The 21,332-nt window shown below is 42.2% G+C and overlaps 1 protein-coding gene across 1 annotated transcript in view; it reads right to left on the bottom strand.

Moving 5' to 3' along the window:
• The window catches only part of SCARA5 (scavenger receptor class A member 5), a 430,857-nt gene that overhangs the window by 95,744 nt on the left and 313,781 nt on the right, over positions 1-21,332 (bottom strand). Inside the window, exon 7 of the mRNA XM_073624887.1 lies at positions 18,238-18,291. Coding sequence (XP_073480988.1) covers positions 18,238-18,291 — 54 coding nt within the window. The remainder of the gene's footprint in view (positions 1-18,237; positions 18,292-21,332) is intronic.

Below are 21,332 nucleotides of genomic sequence, written 5' to 3'. Positions count from 1 at the left end.
AAGATTATCCGAAAGGCGTTACTAATGCCGGGTATACACAATCAGTTAATCGGACAAATTTTCATCAGTTTCTAGTTGCATGCTAGTTTCATATTGAAAGTGAAGAGGTTACTCAACATACGAAAATTCTCGTCCGACCAAATTCAGCTTCAGAAGTGATGTAATGTGTTAAATTGTTTTGTATGTGTTCTTTCATTTCTGATCATGCGTAGTCTTGCTCTTGCGATTTTTTTCAGACGGCAACTGTACTAAGTGAAAACCGGACGTTGTGCTCACATACGACAAAAAATCTATAGCCTTCACATCCAGTTTTTGTCGTCCAAAAATTTGGAATCGGCTGACAAAAGCACCATACTAATGATCTGAAAATCGGCAGATCGTTCATCGGACGAAATTTTACTTCTGATTTTCTGATCGTGTGTACGGGCCTTAAGACTAAGAGCAGGATAGATAGAGAGAATTGTGCCTAGTGTCACTACATCTAAGACCAAGATTGGCCAAAATGCTCCTAGTCTTCCTAACACTAAGACCAAGATTAGACCAAACACCTCTAGTTTTACTAAAATAAAGACCAGGATTAACTGAGGCTCATATAGTCTAACTAAGTCTAACTAAGACTAAGGCCAGGATTAACCAAAACACATCTAGTCTAAGACAAAGGCCAGGACTGACCAAGGCACATGGGGTTATGTCTTTTCAATCTGCAAGATAATCAGGAAAGACTTGAGGTTGGATGAGCTTACGTTGTGTTTTGGTTTCTGGGAAGGTTGAGAAGAAAGAGAAGTCGAGAAAAGTGAGATTAGCAAACGTTTAACCTTTGCATCTGTCATAACACAGAGCTGTAGCTGCATGGTCATATTGGTGTTATATTATGTTGACTTCATAACACAGGAAGTCTATAATCAGTTCACCTGGCTGGTGCAATGTAAGGACTGAAGCACAGCAGGTGGTGCATGGCAGCAGCTTCTCTGCTAGTGCAAATACTTAAACTCTAAGAAAGACAAATATCTACCCTTGATCCGACCGTTAATCTTTTATTGAAGCATATCAGGTTACATGGATAACAAGGCACGGCTTGTTTTACCCAAACATGGCCTTATGCCACGTACACACGAGCGGATTTCTCGTCGGAAAAAAATATGACGTTTTTTCCAACGGGATTCCTCTCAAGTCTGCCTCGCATACACGCGGTCACGCAAAAGTTCGCTGAAATTACGACCGTCAAGAACGTGGTGACGTACAACACTATGACGAGCCCAGAAAATTAAGTTCAATGCTTCCGAGCATGCATCGAATTGTTTCCGAGCATGCGTAGGGATTTTGCGCGTCGGAAATTGCCACAGACGTGTCACTGACGATCTCATCTTCTGATAGGAACTTTTTCCGACCCAAAAATTAAGAACATGCTCCCAATTTTTTGCTGGCTGGAATTCGGCCAGCAAAAGTCCGATGGAGCATACACACAGTCGCATTTTCTGATGAAAAAATCTCATCGGTCTTCTTCGGACCGAAATTCCGATCATGTGTATGCGGCATTAGTCTTACTTAAACTAAGGCCAGGACTAGCTAAGACACGTCTTTCTTTCTAAGGCCCAGATTGCCTGAGATGCATCTAGGCTTACTAAGACTATGGTTAGGATAGGCCAAGATGTGTCTACAAAGGCTAAGGCCAGAATTAGTCAAAATGTGTCCAGTCTTACTATACCAAAGGCCAGGATGGACACAGATGTGCCTAGTCTTACTGAGACTAAGACCTGGATTGACCGAGATGCGCCTAATGTTACTAAGACTAAAGCGAGGATTGGCCAAATAGCTTATAGTCTTCCTAAGACTAAGGCCAGGATTGACTACGATGTGTCTAGTCTTATTAAGACTAAGGACGGGATTGGCCGAGATGCGTCTATTTCTATTAAGACTAAGGCCAGGATTGTCTGAGATGTGTCTAGTTTTACTAAGACTAAGGACAGGATTAATGGAGACACATCTAGTCTTACTAAGACTAAAGCCATGTTGGCTGAGATACATCTAGCTTTACTAAAACTAATGCCAGGATGGACACAGATGTGGCTAGTCTTCCTAAGACTAAGGCCAGGATTGACGGAGATGTGCCTAGTGTTACTAAGACCAAGGCCAGGAGTGGACAAAATGCTTCTAGTTTCTAGTTTTGAGTTGAATGTCACGCATCTAGTCTTACTAAACTAAGATCAGAATTAGCCAAAACATGTCTAGTTTTATTAAGCAAAGGCCAAGATGAGTCTAGTGTTACTAAGCTTAAGGCTAGGATTGGCCAAATTGCTTCTAGTTTTACTAAGACCAAGGCCAGAATTGAATGACATGCATCTTGTCTTACTAAGACAAAGGTCAGGATTGAATGAGGAGCATCTAGTCTTACGAAGATTAAGGTCTGGATTAGCCAAAACACATCTAGTTCTACTAAAACTAAGGCCAGGATTAGACAAAATGCATCAAGTCTTACTAAGACTGAGGTCAGGACTGACTGAGATGCATCTAGCCTTATTAGGACCGAGGCCAGGATTGAGTGAAATACTGTATATCTATGCTTACAAAGACTAAGGCCAGGATCAGCAAAGACATGTCTAGCCTTATTAAGATAAAGGCCAGGATTGACTGAAACACATCTAGACTTACGGACACAAATACCAGGATTGACCAAGGCGCATCTGGTCTTACTATGACTAAGGCCAGGATTAGCCAAAATGTCTCTAGTCTCACGAAGACTAAGCCCAGGAGTGGCAAAACATGTCTAGTGTAAGAAAGTTCTAGTATGTGCTAGAATTAGACCACTGCATGCTCACGCTCACCTCCAGGACTTTTCCAGAACCTCTCCCATTCTCTATAACTTCCTACCCCAATCCATCTAGCTTTCTTCTACTCTGTCTGCCTTTAGGCAATCCATAAAAACTCATCTCTTTAGAGAAGCTTATTCCACCTACACCTAACACCTGAACTTCTACCTTCTCCATCCCCACACATTTATTACATTTTGTATCCTTTGCCAACCCCTATAGATTTTAAGCTCTCAGGGCCCTCTGAACCCTCCTGTATTTAATTGTATTATAATTTACTGGCTCTCTTAAAAGCAATGCATGAACTGTAAGTGCTATTAAAATCATGTATAATATTAATAATACTGATCATGCTTATGTACTGCGAGATGTAGGTATAATCATTTGTAGGTTTCATTATTTGGGGTTCCCAGAGACTTGGAAACTATTTGAAGGATTCCCCAAGGTAAAAAGCTTCAGAAAGTCTGCCTAATGTGTCACATACACTGACAGACTGTGTCTCGAGCAACCATGGGAAAGGGCTCTTTGTCTGTCTGCTGCATTGATAAAACTGTGTGCTTGGATCCCGCTGTGACCCAAGAAATCCCTTCCCTTGTCCTCCTTCAGACACATTTCTGAGATGAGTGCTCAGCATCATGAGACCCATCTCCAGTCTCATCCAATGTATCACTAATAAAAGGAAGACAAGAGCTCTGTTTATTGGCATAAACTCTTCTTATCTGCCTGTAGATTGACTCTATGAAGACTACATGCAATTATCCAGACTGCTGAGAGCTCTGAACAGAGTTCTGATATCTCCTATCTGCGGCAGGACTTCCTGTTTATGTCTGCGTGCCTCAAACGGCTATTCATTATACTACATTAATGTCAAAGTAATTGACTCTTGTACAAAAAAGACACTTCTAAATAACCTCCATCATCCATAAACAATTTGTACCAAACACATGCAGGATCAGATGGTTAAGCTGGCCATACACCAGTAGAATTTACTGTAATTCACAAATTCTTGTTTTTGGAACGTTTGCTCAATTGTCTAATAGTTAGTGGCGTCAATTCGACGAACATTTTTGACAGCAGTGACTAGAAAATTCAAAGGAGCAAGATGGAATTTTTTTTTTATTTAACAAAATAAAATTTGGAAAAATTGTACATATTGTAATGTACAGAAGAGCCCAGAAGCCATCCTGAAAGAAATTTTATGAAACAAAATTCAGATTTTGAAAAGTCAGAATTTTGAGATTAAAGGGTTATGCCGCGTACACACGAGCGGACTTTACGGCAGACTTTGCCCGGCGGACTTTTCGACGTACTTTACGATGGACTTTCTGAATGAACGGACTTGCCTACACACAATCCACCAAAGTCCGTCGAAAAAATGTCAAAGTGACTTAACATCCACAACCTCCCAGTCCCCACTGTACCAACCTTCGGGATTGCCGATCTATCAGTACCACAGCAGTCAGTCCAGTGGTCAGGGGATTTGAAATCCCCACTGTTCTTTATTCTACATCTCTGTGATGGCACTGACCAATCAGAATCAATTTAGTCCATCCCAAAAGCAGTGATGGAGAAGAGGAAGAACAGTGGGGATTTCAAATCTCCCGACCACTGGACCAGCTGCCAGGGTGCTAAAAACTAGGCAACCCCAGAGGTAAGTACAACGGGGACCAAGGGGTGGGGAGAGTGAACAGTATTAGTTTACCTTTTTTCTGTACACGCGAGCTAACTCTGTAAGAGTCAGAATTCTGAGAAGAAAATCTGAAGAATTTCTAGATTAAAAAAATCAGAATTTTGACATTAAAAGTCAAAATTATTCCTAGATTAAAAATGTAAATTCTAAAATTAAAAGTTAAAATGATTCCTAGTTTAAAAATCAGAATTCTGAGATTAACAATCATAATTATTTCTAGATTAAAAATCTGAATTCGGAGATTTAAAGTCAAAATTATTCCTAGATTATAAATCAGAATTCGGAGATTAAAAGTCAAAATCATTTCTAGATTACAGGTCAGAATTCTGAGAATAAGAGTGAAGATTGAAAGTAAAAAATCTGAGATTAACCACTTGACAACTGGGCACTTAAACCCCCTTCCTAACCAGACCAATTTTCAGCTTTCGGTGCTCTCACATTTTGAATGACAATTACTCAGTCATGCAACACTGTACCCATATGAAATTTTTGTCCTTTTTTTCACACAAATAGAGCTTTCTTTTGGTGGTATTTAATCACCGCTGGGTTCTTTATTTTTTGCGCTATAAAAGAAAAAAGACTGAAAATTCGGTTAAAAAATGAAATTTTCTTTGTTTCCGTTATAAAATTTAGCAAATTTAGTAATTTTTCTTCGTAAATTTTGGCCACAATTTATACTGCTACATATCTTTGGTAAAAATAAGTACAAATCGGTGTAAATTATTTGGTCTTTGTGAAAGTTATAGAGTCCAAAAGCTATGGTGCCAATATCTGAAAATTGATCATACCTAAATTACTGACGGACTATCTATATTCTTGAGACCCTAACATGCCAGAAAAGTACAAATACCCCCCAAATGACCCCCTTTTGGAAAGAAGACATTCCAAGGTATTTAGTAAGAGGCAGGGTGAGTTTTTTGAAGTTGGCAATTTTTCCCACGATTCTTTGCAAAATCAAGATTTTTTTTTTCTTTTTTTTTTTTTCCACAAAAATGTCATATTAGCAGGTTATTTCTCACACACCGCATATGCATACCACAAATTACACCCCAAAACACATTCTGCTATTACTCCCGAGTATGGCAATACTACATGTGTGAGACTTTTACACAGCGTGGCCACATACAGAGGCCCAACACGCACGGAGCACCTCCAGGCGTTCTGGAGCACCCAGGCCAATTCTGACATTTCTCTCCTAAATGTAAAAATCATCATTTATTTGCTAGAAAATTACATAGAACCCCAAAACATTATATATGTTTTTTTAGCAAAGACCCTAGAGAATACCATGGTGGTTGTTGCAACTTTTTATCTTGCACGGTATTTGCGCAGCAATTTTTTGAACGCTTTTTTTGGGGGAAAACACAGTTTTGTGCTTTAAAAAAAAACAAAAACAGTAAAGTTGGCCCAATGTTTTTGCATAATGTGAAAGATGAAGTTATGCCGAGTAAATAGATACCTAACATGTCATTCTTCAAAATTGCACACGCTCGTGGAATAGCGCCAAACTTCGCTACTTAAAAATCCCCATAGGCGACGCTTTAACATTTTTTACTGGTTACATGTTTTGAGTTACAGAGGAGGTCTAGGGCCAAAATTATTTCTCTCACTCTAACGTTCGCACCGATACCTCACATGTGTGGTTTGAACACCGTTTTCATATGTGGGCGGGACTTACGTGTGCATTCGCTTCTGCATGCGAGCACACGGACAGGGGCACTTTAAAAAATTTTTTTTTTTTTTTTATTGTTCATTTTACTTTATTTATTTTAGTTTGACACTTTTTAAAAAAAAAAAAAAAAATTTGATCACTTTTATTCCTATTACAAGGAATGTAAACATCCCTTGTAATAGGAATATGGCATGACAGGTCCTCTTTACAGTGAGATATGGGGTCAATAAGACCCCACATCTCACCTCTAGGCTGGGAAGCCTGAAATAAAAAACAAAAAAAAAAACAAAAAAAAAAACGATCCTGGCTTCGATCGTAGTGGTGAGACGGTAGAAGCACTGGAGGGCGGTGGGAAGGGGGGGAGGTCCCCTCTCGCCTCCCATAAGAACGATCAAGCAGTGGAATAGCCGCTATGATCATTCCTATGGTGTAGGGAATCGCCGGCTGAAAAAGCTGATATCTGAATGATGCCTGTAGCTGCACCCATCATTCAGATATCCCCACACAAAGTCAAGGACGTCGTATGATGGCCGGTGGGCGGGAAGTGGTTAAAACACATTTTTTTTTTTTAACACAAAGTTGTCCATTTATACAATATTTCGAACACATAACATGTACATACCAAAAATGACACCCCGAAATAGATTCACCTACTCCCCCTGAGTACGGAGATACCACATGTGTGAGACTTCCACAGCCTGGCCACATACAGTGGCCGAGTACAGCCGAATATGGCCGAGCATGGCTGAGCATGGCTGCGCATGGCAGGGTATCACCGAGTATGACTGGGTATGGCTGGGTATTGCAGGGTGTTGCAGAGTATTGCGGGGTGTTGCAGAGTATTGCAGGGTGTTGCGGAGTAGTACAGAGTATTGCGGGGTGTTGCGGAGTAGTGCAGAGTATTGCGGGGTATTGTGGGGTGTTGCGGAGTATTGTGGGGTGTTGCGGAGTATTGTGGGGTGTTGCGGGGTATTGCAGAGTATTGTGGGGTGTTGCAGAGTAGTGTGGGGTATTGTGGGGTGTTGTGGAGTATTGTGGGGTGTTGCGGAGTATTGTGGGGTATTGCGGGGTATTGTGGGGTATTGCGGGGTATTGTGGAGTGTTGCGGAGTATTGTGGGGTATTGTGGGGTATTTTGGGGTGTTGCGGGGTATTGTGGGGTGTTGCGGGGTATTGTGGGGTGTTGCGGAGTATTGCGGGGTATTGTGGGGTGTTGCGGAGTATTGCGGGGTATTGTGGGGTGTTGCGGAGTATTGTGGGGTATTGTGAGGTGTTGCGGAGTATTGCGGGGTATTGTGGGGTGTTGCGGAGTATTGCGGGGTATTGTGGGGTGTTGCGGAGTATTGCGGGGTATTGTGGGGTGTTGCGGAGTATTGCGGGGTATTGTGGGGTGTTGCGGAGTATTGCGGGGTATTGTGGGGTGTTGCGGAGTATTGTGGGGTATTGTGAGGTGTTGCGGAGTATTGCGGGGTATTGTGGGGTGTTGCGGAGTATTGCGGGGTATTGTGGGGTGTTGCGGAGTATTGCGGGGTATTGTGGGGTGTTGCGGAGTATTGCGGGGTATTGTGGGGTGTTGCGGAGTATTGCGGGGTGTTGCGGAGTATTGCGGGGTATTGTGGGGTGTTGCGGAGTATTGCGGGGTATTGTGGGGTGTTGCGGAGTATTGTGGGGTATTGCTGGTTATTGTGGGGTATTGCGGGGTATTGTGGGGTGTTGCGGGGTATTGTGGGGTGTTGCAGAGTAGTGCGGGGTATTGGGGAGTAGTGCAGAGTATTGCAGAGCATTGTGGGGTGTTGCAGAGTAGTGCAGAGTATTGTGGGGTATTATAGTATGGAGGGATGGATGGCTGGATGTGACTGTATTTGTCACAGAGCAGCGTTGTGAGCACTACAGATGCAGCCCACAACGCTGCTACCATCCGATCCCTCCCCCGCTCCTCCCCCTCTGTACCGATCGGTACACAGAGGGGAGGGAGGAACCGGCGTCATGACATGACGCCGGTTTGTTTACATGTGATCGCTCCGTCATTTGACGGAGCGATCACATGGTAAACGGCCGTGATTAGCGGCCGTTCACCGTGATCCGTGATGCGCCGGGTCCTCTGGACCCGGCGGTCACGGAAGTTCTCGGGTGCGCGCCCCAGGGGGCGCGCGAGAGCAGTGTTCTGGGAGGACGTCCATGGACGTCCTCCCAGGATAAGCCGACCGCGCTGTGGCCGTCTTTCGGCTATGGCCCGGTCGGCATGTGGTTAAAAATCAAAATTATTCCTAGAATAAAAGTCCAAATTTAAATTTAGAATCGCATTTTTTGGGAAAAAAGAAGCGTCCTGGATTCCATTCAGGTAGCAGGTTAGGACAGAATTTTAGGGGCTTTTGAATGAAATTAGTTGACTCAATGATGGCAAAATGGAATGTTCTAATGAGCGATTTTTTAGAATTTCTGTACAAACATTTGAATGAAATTCGACTTGTGTGAAGCCAGCTAAGTCCCCTAGTAAAGCTGGCCATATACCATAGAATTTCATTCAAACGTTTGTACAGAAATTCAGAAAAATTATACGTCGGAACATTTATTAATATAATTATGGACTTGACAAATTTCATAGGAAAATCCTGAACATTTTGTTCAAATGCCACACCAAATATTACAAATTCTACTTTCGATTTTGGGATGCACATATGCATAACAATAGGTCCGATTTTTCCCAAACGAAAACCACATTCAAAGTTAGAATTTTGTTTAAAAGTTTCCATCCTGCTCCTTCAATTATCCTCATCGCTACAGTCGAAAATGATTGGTGATTTTATCTCTTTAACCATTAGGAAGTTGAATAAACAATCCAAATAGTTTCAAACAAAATTCTACAGGTGTATGGCCAAATTAGGAATTCCAAGATCCTGTATCTCTGCCCACGTCACGTTGTAAAACCCATACTGCTATTTTTAATATTTATGTTAGTGGCGGTCAACTTCTGCTTCTTCATTCTCTGGGCCAGCCCGATGATGGTCCCTGTGGTAGACTCACCCATATGCTTCATGAGATGTGGCATGGTTATATATACAGTTGTGCTCAAAGGTTTGCATACCCTGGCAGAAATTGTGAAATTTTGGTATTTATATTGAAAATATGACTAATCATGCTAAAAAACTGTCTTTTATTCAAGGGTAGTGATCACATGAAACCATTTATTATCACATAGTTTTATGGCTCCTTTTAAAATCATAATAACAGAAATCACCCAAATGGCCCTGATGAAAAATTTACATACCCTGGAATATTTGGCCTTGGTACAGACACAGAAGGTGGCACACACAGGTTAAAATGGCTATTAAAAGGTTATTTTCCCACATTTGTGGCTTTTTAAATCGCAATTAGTATCTGTGTATAAATAGTCAATCAGTTTGTGAGGTAGAAAAGAACAGTCAAAAGACCTGCGTAACAAAGTAATGAAACTTTACAAAGATGGAAAAGGATATAAAAAGATACCCAAAGCCTTGAATATGCCAGTCAGTACTGTTCAATCACTTAATAAGAAGTGGAAAATTTGGGGATCTCTTGATACCAAGCCAAGATCAGGTAGATCAAGAAAGATTTCAGTCACAACTGCCACAGGAATTGTTTGGGATTTCACAAAAAAAAGTGTCAAAACTAGTAAAAAAGACAGGAGACACTTTGGGACAAGTCCTTTATTAAAAGATAAAAAAATAAAAATGTCCCAGCGATGTAGATCCATCTCACGCCACCCGACGAGCTGAAAAAAGAAAAAAAGCCACAACAGCTCCGCCTTCATGGGAGGCTCCTGCCGAGTGACGCTTCTTCTCAGTGACAGCTGCTATATAGCTGAGGGCAGGGCCACTCGGTGATCTAAACGGGCGACCCCGCCTTCCTCTGACATCACATGGCGTCAGTATGCTTTACAGGCATACTAAGGACACCCCCCAGGCATGATATTTAAAGGAATATTTAATTTTTGTTGTTTCACTTTAAGCATTATTAAAATCACTGCTCCCCAAAAAAACGCTGTTTTTAAAACTTTTTTTTGCATTGATACATGTCCCCTGGGGCAGGACCCAGGTCCCCAAACACTTTTTATTACAATAAATTGCATATAAGCCTTTAAAATTAGCACTTTTGATTTTTCATGTTCATGTCCCATAGACTTTAATGGTGTTCCTGCGGCTTTCGAATTTGCCGCGAACACCACATAATGTTTGTTGTTTGGCAAACAAATGAACACCCGATGTTTGAGTCAAACTTACGAACATTGCGTTCATCCCTAGTTACAATATGCCCAACAACACCTTGACATGCCTCATTGGCTTTTTTGTGGCATTGGTGCAGTAAAGGCTTCCTTCTGGCAGCTCAACCATGCAGCTCTTTTTTGTTCAAGTATCATTGAATTGTGCTCCTTAAACAACCACACCGTATTTTTGAAGAGCAGCCTGTATTTCTCCTGCGGTTACCTGTGGGTTTTTCTTTGTACCCTGAGCCACTCTTCCGCCAGTTGTGGCTGCAATTTTTCTTGGTCTACCTGACCTTGGCTTGGTATCAAAAGAGTTCCTATTTTTCCACTTCTTAATAAGTGATTAAACAGTACTGGCTGGCATATTCAAGGCTTTAAATATCTGTTTATATCCTTTTCCATCTTTGTAACGTTTCATTACCTTGTTACGCAGGTCTTTTGACTGCTCTTTTCTACCTCCTCATGGCTCAGTGACTAGCCTGCTTAGTACATCCCTGTGAGAGCTTACAAACTCTTTGACTATTTATACACAGACATTATTGTGATTTAAAAAGCCACAAATGTGAGAAATTAACCTTTAATTGCCAACGTTTCATTACCTTGTTACGCAGGTCTTTTGACTGTTCTTTTCTACCTCACAAACTGATTGACTATTTATACTAATTGCGATTTAAAAAGCCACAAATGTGAGAAATTAACCTTTAATAGCCATTTTAACCTATGTGTGCCACATGTCTGCACCAAGGCCAAACATTCCGGGGTATGTAAACTTTTTATCAGGGCCATTTGGGTAATTTCTGTTATCATTACGATTTAAAAAGGATCCAAAAAACGATGTGATAATAAATGGCTTCATGTGATTGCTATCCTTAGATAAATGACAGTTTTTTGGCATGATCAGTCATATTTTCAATGTTAATGCCAACATTTCAAAATTTCTGCCAGGGTATGCAAAATTTTGAGCACAACTGTATATATATATGGCCCAAGAACATTCCAATGGCTCTAGAATCTGACAGTAACATCATTAAAGCGAAGACGCTCGGAGTCCTGTGGATTGATCCCCAATATGATTACATAGACAGACGGCTCCAATGTAAATACACTTAGCTAGCCTGACATCTTCTGTATATTTACTGAGTATATAAAGGATTCTGGGTCGTGACACCAAACATCAGCATTCACAGAGGGATTCGTCCTGGCTTCGGATGAGGCAAATCTGCTTCTACTTTACATGAAGGTAAACATTCCCTATAAATGTCGCTTTCTTTTAACAGATAGGCTGCTGTGTAAGTGTCCATTATGAAAACACAACAATCAGGGCTGTATTTAAAGGGTAACTCCACTTTTCGTGGGGGGGAAAAAAATAGCAAATAAAGAAAAAATAATATAGCGTATACAATTGTGACACAAGTCATATTGTAATTGAATGTTATTAAAAATTACCTCTGCACTAAGATACATACAAGTCAGATTTCAGGCCTCCCCTGCAACAAAAATTTCATTTTTGGTGAGATACTCCCAATAGGAAATCACATCTAAGGGGATGCAGACCAGCAGCTTTCCTCATTATAGCCCTGGAGGTGCACAACTAATTGATAATTATGAAACCACTTCCAATAGACTCACTTTTCCCACATGGACACAGAAAAACACACAGGGATTTATTCAGAATAACAAGGTAGCAATCTGCAACAAAGTTTATTAAAATCCTTGCAATGTACATAGATCGCCCAGAGGGAAATGTTTCTTTCTTAACAAAAGTGGAGTTACACTTTAAACATTGTCCTGCCTAGACACAATAGAGTGATGATCCAGTTTTGTACAAGCCTTACCCCTTGTGTCATGTGATTATCATAGTAAGATTATAGTACTTATACCTGCTTTTATTATATAAACAAAATAATCATTTTATATTTTATATATATATATATATATATATATATATATATATATATATATATATATATAAAATATAATAATTATGTATATAATTCGTTTTTACAAAGCAAATAATAATTTAATAATATAATATATATTTTTTTAATGCTTATAAATCTATAAAATAAAATGAGCACAAAAGAATTATAGTTTCCCTTTCAGGCTTTTTCACACTGGTGGATGGGGGGCTGTAAAAACAGCTGAGCAGCGGTTCTGCTCCTCCCCCCTTCCCCCAGCCAGCCACCATAATTTCAACATTACAGCCTGACGGTACACTTGCCGTGGCTGCAGTGGCTGCTGGTAATCAAAATTTTTTGGGGAGCGCAAACAAACTGAAAAATTTTGAAAAAACATATCAATTGCAGCCTCACTGTGCTCATCAATTGCAGCCTCACTGTGCCCATCAATTGCAGCCTCACTGTGCCCATCAATTGCAGCCTCACTGTGCCCCATCAAATGCAGCCACTGTGCCCCATCAAACGCAGCCACTGTGCCCCATCAAACTCTGCCACTGTGCCCCATCAAACGCTGCCGTTGTGCCCCATCAAATGCAGCCACTGTGCCCCATCAAACGCTGCCATTGTGCCCCATCAAACGCTGCCACTGTGCCCCATCAAACTCTGCTACTGTGCCCCATCAAACGCTGCCGTTGTGCCCCATCAAATGCTGCCACTGTGCCCCATCAAATGCAGCCACTGTGCCCCATCAAACGCTGCCATTGTGCCCCATCAAACGCTGCCTCTGTGCCCCATCAAACGCTGCCACTGTGCCCATCAAATGCTGCCACTGTGCTCATCAAATGCTGCCACTGTGCCCATCAAATAGTGCCACTGTGACTCCCCCGCCTGCTCGCCGTCTGCCTGGCACTTACCCTGCCTCGGTGGCGGGTCAGGCAGTGGGTGATGGCGGCGAGCGGTGGGATCTTGCAGCGGGTCAGACAGCGGCTCCTGTGTCCTCTGTGCATCTCCTCCCCCTCCTCCCAATAGGCGTTCAATCACAGCGCCTGTCCTTTCAGCCAATCAGGTGACGGGTAACAGACCCACGCACCTGATTGACTGAGAGGCGGTTCCGCAATAGAAAAGCAGATATTCATTCGCTTTTCTAACACACCTGGGTAAACTGCGAGCGCAATGCTTTGCGCTCGCAGTTCAAATTTTTTGAAGCCCATTAGAGTTCAAAAACACCCCCCTCCCCCCCCGCCGCTGGAGTTCAGGCGCCCGGTGCCTGAAAAGCAGGCGCCAGGAGGCGTTAGTAAAATCGCATCACACAACATTGGCATACTGTGCCACTTCACAGAATGCTGTGCAAATAATTGCCATGCATCACCGCAACACGAGGTAAAAGGGAACCCAAAGGTCAGGAGTTATGGAGAAGACTCCTCTAGAGCAAGGAGGCTCAGTTAGATGCAGGTTAACCAACATAACATTAACTCATTTTGTAATCTGTATTGACTATTATTCTTATTGCATTCGTTTTTAGGCTTTTGAAGTATCCATTTGATCCAATAGATCTTCCAATGTTGCTCATTGCCATGGGGGATATGTACTCAGCAAGAAAGCCAACAATGGTACACAACCCTACAGCAAATTTTCCCATTGGGCACCACGGACACTTCAAAAGCCTCTGAAGGTATAACAGAGCAAAACAGGCAATGGAAAATATTACAACCTTAATTATTTCACTGCTCTGTTCTGAATATGTCACTCAGGGTCCTTACACAATCCCTATTCTTACCTGGCCCAGTTGAGCGTCATGTGTTAAAATGAACCAGAGCAGGGCGGCGTACTTCGATCTGGTACAGAGAGGACCCTCAGACATAGCTGACAATCCTCTCATTCTTATAATAGTTGGAATGGGAATAGGAAGGCCTCTCCCAGCATGGCCGCCCTAAAGCACCAGGAAATTGCTTACAAATGAGACATTCTTAGGGAAAAAACAGATGCATGGGCTTCGGAACTGTTTTCCTTGTGGAAAGGTTAAGCATCTGTTTCTATCCCATAAGAAGCTCTCTACACTGACAACAATAAGGTTCTGTTTACCTATAAAAGAGGAGAGCAGAAAAGCAGCCGTCAAAGACGTCCACGTGGGAGGTGACCTCTCTACAGTTACACGATCTGATTACACGACTTAGGCCACAGCTATGCACGCGTTCCTTCCATACTTTAATTACGTGTACTACCTTGGAACAACGTACCACCGCTGTATGGCTGAAGGTCCAGGTGTCTCACTTTAAAGTCTGTTCACTCAAGAGTATTGCGTTGATTTACGAAAGGCAAATCCACTCTGCACTACAAGTGCACTTGGAAGTGCAGTCGCTGTAGATCTGAGAGGAAGATCTGAAATGAGGGGAAGCTCTGCTGATTTTATCATCCAATCATGTACAAGCTAAAAATGCTGTTTTTTTTCCCCATGTCCCCCTCAGATCTACAGCGACTGCACTTCCAAGTGCACTTTCAGTGCACTTGTAGTGCGAAGTGGAGTTGCCTTTGGTAAATAACCCCCTATGTGCTTTGAACATTTTCTTTTTGTTTAACAAGAAACTTTTAGGAACTTTTTTTTTTCCTTTGTCAGGTTAAAATTACCCCATTTACCATTTTTGAAATTGAAAAGCAATCCTTCACTGCCTCCAAACTCCCTAGGGTTCAAGAAAGAAGCTTACTCAAAGACCTTCTGCATTCCATGTTTCCAGGAATGTCAGATGCTGATGTACCCTTCTGCGCTCTGTAGTTTCTTCCACCGTACTCTACATCACTACAAGGCACAGAGGCCAGCAGAAGGAACATAAACACACAGTAGGCGATTAGGCATCTGACACAACCAGGAGTGTGCTGAATTCTGAAAATCTTTGGCTTTGAACTCAGAGGAGTTTGGAGGCACAGCCAAAGGAACACATTAGGAAATAAACAAATTTCTTTGCAGAAACTGACCCCTGCAGTCTGTATGTTATTTACTTCTGACCACTACACTCCTGAACTCTGGCACTGTGTGCGTCACTTACTCCCAACATCTTCACTCTGTGCATTACTTGCTACTGACCCCTGCACTCTGTGCATTACTTGCTCCTGACCCCTGCACTCTGTGCATTACTTGCTCCTGACCCCTGCACTCTGTGCATTACTTGCTCCTGACCCCTGCACTCTGTGCATTACTTGCTCCTGACCCCTGCACTCTGTGCATTACTTGCTCCTGACCCCTGCATTCTGTGCATTACCTGCTCCTGAGTTCTGCACTCTGTGCATTATTTACTCCAGACTCATGCATTATGTACATGACTTACCCCTGCACTCTGTGTGTTACTTACTCCTGACTCCAGCACTCTGTGCATTACTTGCTATGGACACCTTTTCTCTGTGCATTACTTATCAGTGGCGGCCGCTCATGCAGGGTGCATGTAGGGTGCCGGAGGCATGGATTTTAATGGTTTTTTTTTTGGAAGCACGTGATTAGAGCCTGAGCCTCTAATTGGCTTCAAAAAAGGGTGGGCTTGGGACGCAGAGCACTGCACCCCAATCCCACCCACTTGTGTGACTATAGTGAATTAATATTCGCTAATGTCTTCCTGTTTTTCCTCCTGGCCAATCAGTGGGTCATGAGACCCGATTGGCCAGGAGTCCTAAGACTAAGGACTAAGTAATAAGACACCATTGGATGGATTCCAGGACTCCTGATTGACCGGGAGGAGAGCGCCAGGACTCGGGTAGACACAAGGATGAAGATACGTGCGGGGCTGGTGGGTTATGGGCGAGAGAGCAAAGCAGTACTTGACAGGGTGAGTAGCGACGATCAATCGAGAGACAGGGGGGTGGAAGGGGGATTGGTGGTGGTCGGATGGATGAATGGCTGGCAGGCTGGGTAGGGGCCGCGGGCTGCCCCCCCAAAGAAATTTGAGCACTAGCCGCCACTGATCCCTATACTCTGTGGTGTTGATTTACTAAAACTGGAGAGTGCAAAGTCTGGTGCAGCTCTACATGGTAGCCAATCAGCTTCTAACTTCAGCTTGTTCAATTAAGCTTTGACAAAAAAATCCTGGAAGCTGATTGGATTCTATGCAGAACTGCACCAGTTTTTGCACTCTCCTGTTTTAGTAAATCAACCCCTGTGTGTTAATTACTCGTGACCCCTGCACTTTGTGCATTACTTACTCCTGACCCCTGAACTTTGTGGATTACTTACTCCTGAGTTTGGCACTCTGTGCATTATTAACGCCACACCCCTGCATTCTGTGCATTACTTACCCCATGCATTCTGTGCTTTGCTTACTCCTGACACCTGCCACTGTATGCATTATTAACTCCAGACCCCTGCATTCTGTGCATTCATTACCCCTGAATTCTGTGCATTCATTACCCCTGCACTCTGTGGTTTGCCACGAGTCTCTCAGAAATCACAGGGACTACAAAGGGGTCTGCATGTTGAACCTGCTTCAACTTGCTTACAATGACTCTGTATTTAATTTCAGGAGAAAAGGAAATGATCTGTGCTAGGTTCCTTGCAGAGGTTTAGACATTCTTAGGAAAACACAGAATTAAAGAAATAACATACATGAAGCTCATGCAATTTGAAAACAATATATCTTTATTCTGTAACATTAAAAAAATTAAAAAGTTAATTACAGGCTGTCAGTTGTGATAAAATCACCACCTATCACCAGAAAAAACCCATCTATATTATGCTCATGCAACTGATGGGCTCATATATTTCAGTTTGTGGTCTACCAATATGAAATGCAAAGCTTTAATTGCAAAGATCCACCATACACTATTAGGTAGGTCCATAAAGGCTAATACTTTACATCCAAAGGTATATTAGATATAACTGTATGTTGTAGCTTACATATATCCGTGGTAATAATTAGGCAGCAAGCCAGTTCAGCTTAAAATATATGTCCAGGCATTACCTAAATGTAACCCTTATACCTCTCTCTCACCCTCTAGAGCATAATTATTATTACATTTGAGTAGGGATCTACTACCCTCTACTCTCTGAATTTGTAAATGTCTCAAAATAAATTATGTATGCACTTCCTGCCCCCTGGGTTTTTGGCTTTGAAACCCCTAGAAGGAGGGAATGAAGATGAGAGAAAATCTCAGCCACATGTCCTGCCCATGCTATAAAATTCTGAACCAGAAGAGACTATTTACACTACTAGGGGAGAGACTAAAGTTCAGACTGACTCTGAGTTACAGTGCCACACCACAGTTCCTACCGGTGAGAAGTCCTATTCCAGGCAGGTTGGACAATGGTTACAGGATACCCCTGTGTCTTTAGGTCTCCGACAGATGCGGCATCATCCTCAGGGGCCCCTGCAACTGGACTTTGCGGCAACATTCATCTGGAGGTATCTCTATTCATAACTATATTTACCCAGTTATATGTGCACAAATCCACCAGGACTCCTATGTATGTACTGTTATGTGCTTGTATCATTTCTATACTGGTGTGCATCAATGTACTTATGGGTAATGTTATATCCTGGTTGCAGTAGTTCTTCTACTGGAAGCTCAACTGCTTTAGATTTAGGCATGCCTCCAGAACTACATCCCCCAGAAAATCATTTCCCTACACACAGTGTGTGTGAGCAGGCTCTTAGGAATCCAGGTAGCAGCACAGTTTTTCTGGGTAAGAATGTGGAGAGGGACCAAGATGAGTGAGTAATCGGGGGAGTTCTGTAGTCCAGCAGGCAGGGCTGACACCAGTGTTTGGGATTTTACTGCAGCAGAGGCACTATGTTGTCAGCCCAAACAGGAAGTTGGAAGATCACTGGATTTCTTTACTTCCTGTGTTTTAAAATGAATAAAACATAGACAAAATAATCTAGACTACCATAGCCACTGGGCACTCTTAAACATCTAAAGGAACACAAAGAGCAGCTTAAATTCTCTTACCTAATTCTCCTCTGTCCCCTTTGTCACCTTTCTCTCCTTTTGGTCCTCGGTCACCTGTAAAAAAAATATACTATAAGATATCAAATGCAACATTTGTATGGCAACCACTAAACATTTTTGAAGGCCCTCTAACTTAATGCCGGTTTTGGATTTGTTTATAAAAGGGAGCATTGGGTTGGGTTGTGCTACGACATATGAAGAAAGGTAGGAAGATTTTTGTCAATGGCCAGAATTTTAGGCAAGATGGAGACAGCTGGCCAACATAGACAAAAGTTGGTTATGTGCAGTATTTTGATGTGCATGAAAAGCTGACCCTATGGCAGTCTTTTTTGCATGCCTTAGATAGAGCATAAAGAAAAACCTTCTTGTTGTGAGAGAATGTATGTTGATGGTCATCACATTACAGATACTAGGACAATATTTCTGAACCTTTTTTCAGTCATGACACCCCTTAAAAGTATGCAAAATCTCGAGGTACCCCAGTCTAAAATGTAAAAAATGTACATGTTACTTATCAATGGGAAAATTGTGCTTGGGACAATGCACCCAACCGCCTCAATGAAACTAATTTCACATTAGAAGCCCCCCATCCCATTTGAGGTCCCTCATCAAGTCAGAGGTCCCCAAATTACAACAGAATTCCTTCTTTAAGTTAGAGTCACCCATTCATGTCAGAGGTCCCTCATCACATCAGAGCCACTATAAACATCAGAGGCCCCCTATACATGAGAGCAGCTCATAACATCGGAGTCGCCACTATACATCAAAGGCCCCCCAATCACAGAGCTTCCCCATTCACACAGCCCCCTCATTGCAGAGCCCTCCAATTACACAGTCCCCTCTTCCCATCACCCTATCTTTTGGCTCCAGCAGCAGTGGAGGAAGTCTAGAGGAGGTGGACTTTCATCTTCTCCTAAATGCTGGGGAGGTCCTGTGTGCTGTGTGCCATGGATCAGAGTCATGTGTTGCCATGGTGTGGGCTACCAAGCCTCTATCACCATTGCAATGAAAGATGTTACATGTCCTGGCCCTAGAGCATCATTAGTAGTTATGGTATTGGCAGCTGACTGGCCTGCACCATGGCAACTCATGAAACTCATCCAGGACAAACCAAGTCCCATGCTTGCAGTACCTTGGGGAACACAGGTGGCACCCCAGGGTTGACAAACACTATGGGGTTGATTTACTAAAGGCAACTAGACTGTGCACTTTAAAAAGTGTAGTTGCACTCTGCAGGTGCAATTGCTCCAGAGCTTAGTAAATGAGGTAAAGTTTCACTTTGCAAAGAACACCCAATCACATGCAAAGGAAAATAAAAAAACAGCATGTTTGCTTGCACGTGATTGGATGATGGAAGTCAGCAGAGCTTCTGCTCATTTACTAAGCTCTGGAGCAACTGCTCTTGTAGAGTGTAACTGCACTTTGCAAAGTGCACAGTCAATTTGCCTTTATTAAATCAACCCCTATGTTGGGAAACCAGCAGCTCAATAGCCAAAAAGATCCAAACCGGGGAAACTTCCCCTCAGAATGCCCATCTGAAATTGTGCTGGTGAAGTAACATACAATGTCTATGAGTAGCTAAAGCAGGACAATTGTGGTAAGATATATTTTTGCCATTTCACACAGTAGCTTGGATTTGTACGAAATACGAATTTTCGTAACAATTACGAATGTTTGTTATGATGAATTTAAAAAGCGAAAAATACCAAATTCGAAAGCCGCGAAACACCCTTTAAAGGTCTATGAGAGAAATCAAAAGTGCTAATTTTAAAGGTTAATATGCAAGCTATTGTCATAAAAAGTGTTTGGGTACCCAGGTCCTGCCCCAGGGGACATGTATCAATGCAAAAAAAAAGTTTTAAAAATGGCCGTTTTTTTCGGGAGCAGTGATTTTAATAATGCTGAAAGTGAAAAAATAAAAGTGAAATATTCCTTTAAATTTCGTACCTGGGGGGGGGGGGGGGGGTGTCTATAGTATGCTTGTAAAGTAGCACATATTTCCCGTGTTTATAACAGTCTGAGAGCAAAATGACACTTCTAAAGGAAAAAAAAGTAATTTAAAAGTGCTAGCGCTAGTGCCAGCTATTAATGAATTGTCGGTCCAGACAATACAAAAGTGCTAGCGCTAGTGCCAGCTATTAATGAATTGTCGGTCCAGACAATACAAAAGTGCTAGCGCTAGTGCCAGCTATTAATGAATTGTCGGTCCAGACAATACAAAAGTGCTAGCGCTAGTGCCAGCTATTAATGAATTGTCGGTCCAGACAATACAAAAGTGCTAGCGCTAGTGCCAGCTATTAATGAATTGTCGGTTCAGACAATACAAAAGTGCTAGCGCTAGTGCCAGCTATTAATGAATTGTCGGTCCAGACAATACAAAAGTGCTAGCGCTAGTGCCAGCTATTAATGAATTGTCGGTCCAGACAATACAAAAGTGCTAGCGCTAGTGCCAGCTATTAATGAATTGTCGGTCCAGACAATACAAAAGTGCTAGCGCTAGTGCCAGCTATTAATGAATTGTCGGTCCAGACAATACACATAAAAGTCATTGAAAGTCATTGAAAAAAAAAAAAAAATGCGTGGGGGTCCCCCAAAATTCAAAAAAAAAAAAATAATAAAAAAGTGATTCCAGCGATGTAATCCAATAAATCCATGCTCCTACTCCAGCGATGTAATCCAATTCTCGATCTCCAGCTATGGATGATCTCAAGCAACTCCAGCGAGGAACACACACAGGATCCGGAGACACCCAGCTAATGACGCGGCGCTAGCTTGACAGCTCTTATGTAACCTTTAAAGGTTTATTAACTTTTAAAATTAGCACTTTTGATTTCTCCCATAGACTTTTAAAGGGTGTTCCGCGGGTTTCCGTTGTAACGGAATTTGGATCCGAAATTCGTCAACGAAATTTCATATAAAATTTGGAAGCATAGCAATTTGTATTTCGGATGCTTCCGAATGTACAAATTTTCAGAAATTCGTACGAATTTTCGATTCGTATGAAACTAATTACACATGTCTAGTAGCTTGGGTGCAATCACATTGAAGCCAGGCAGTTTGAGCTCCAAGGAGCTTAACAAGCAGCTTCGTAGAGT

Source organism: Aquarana catesbeiana, linkage group LG04 (genome assembly GCF_042186555.1).
Source record: "Aquarana catesbeiana isolate 2022-GZ linkage group LG04, ASM4218655v1, whole genome shotgun sequence".
NCBI classification, from domain to species: domain Eukaryota; kingdom Metazoa; phylum Chordata; class Amphibia; order Anura; family Ranidae; genus Aquarana; species Aquarana catesbeiana.
This window is presented reverse-complemented; position numbering and strand designations above follow the sequence as displayed.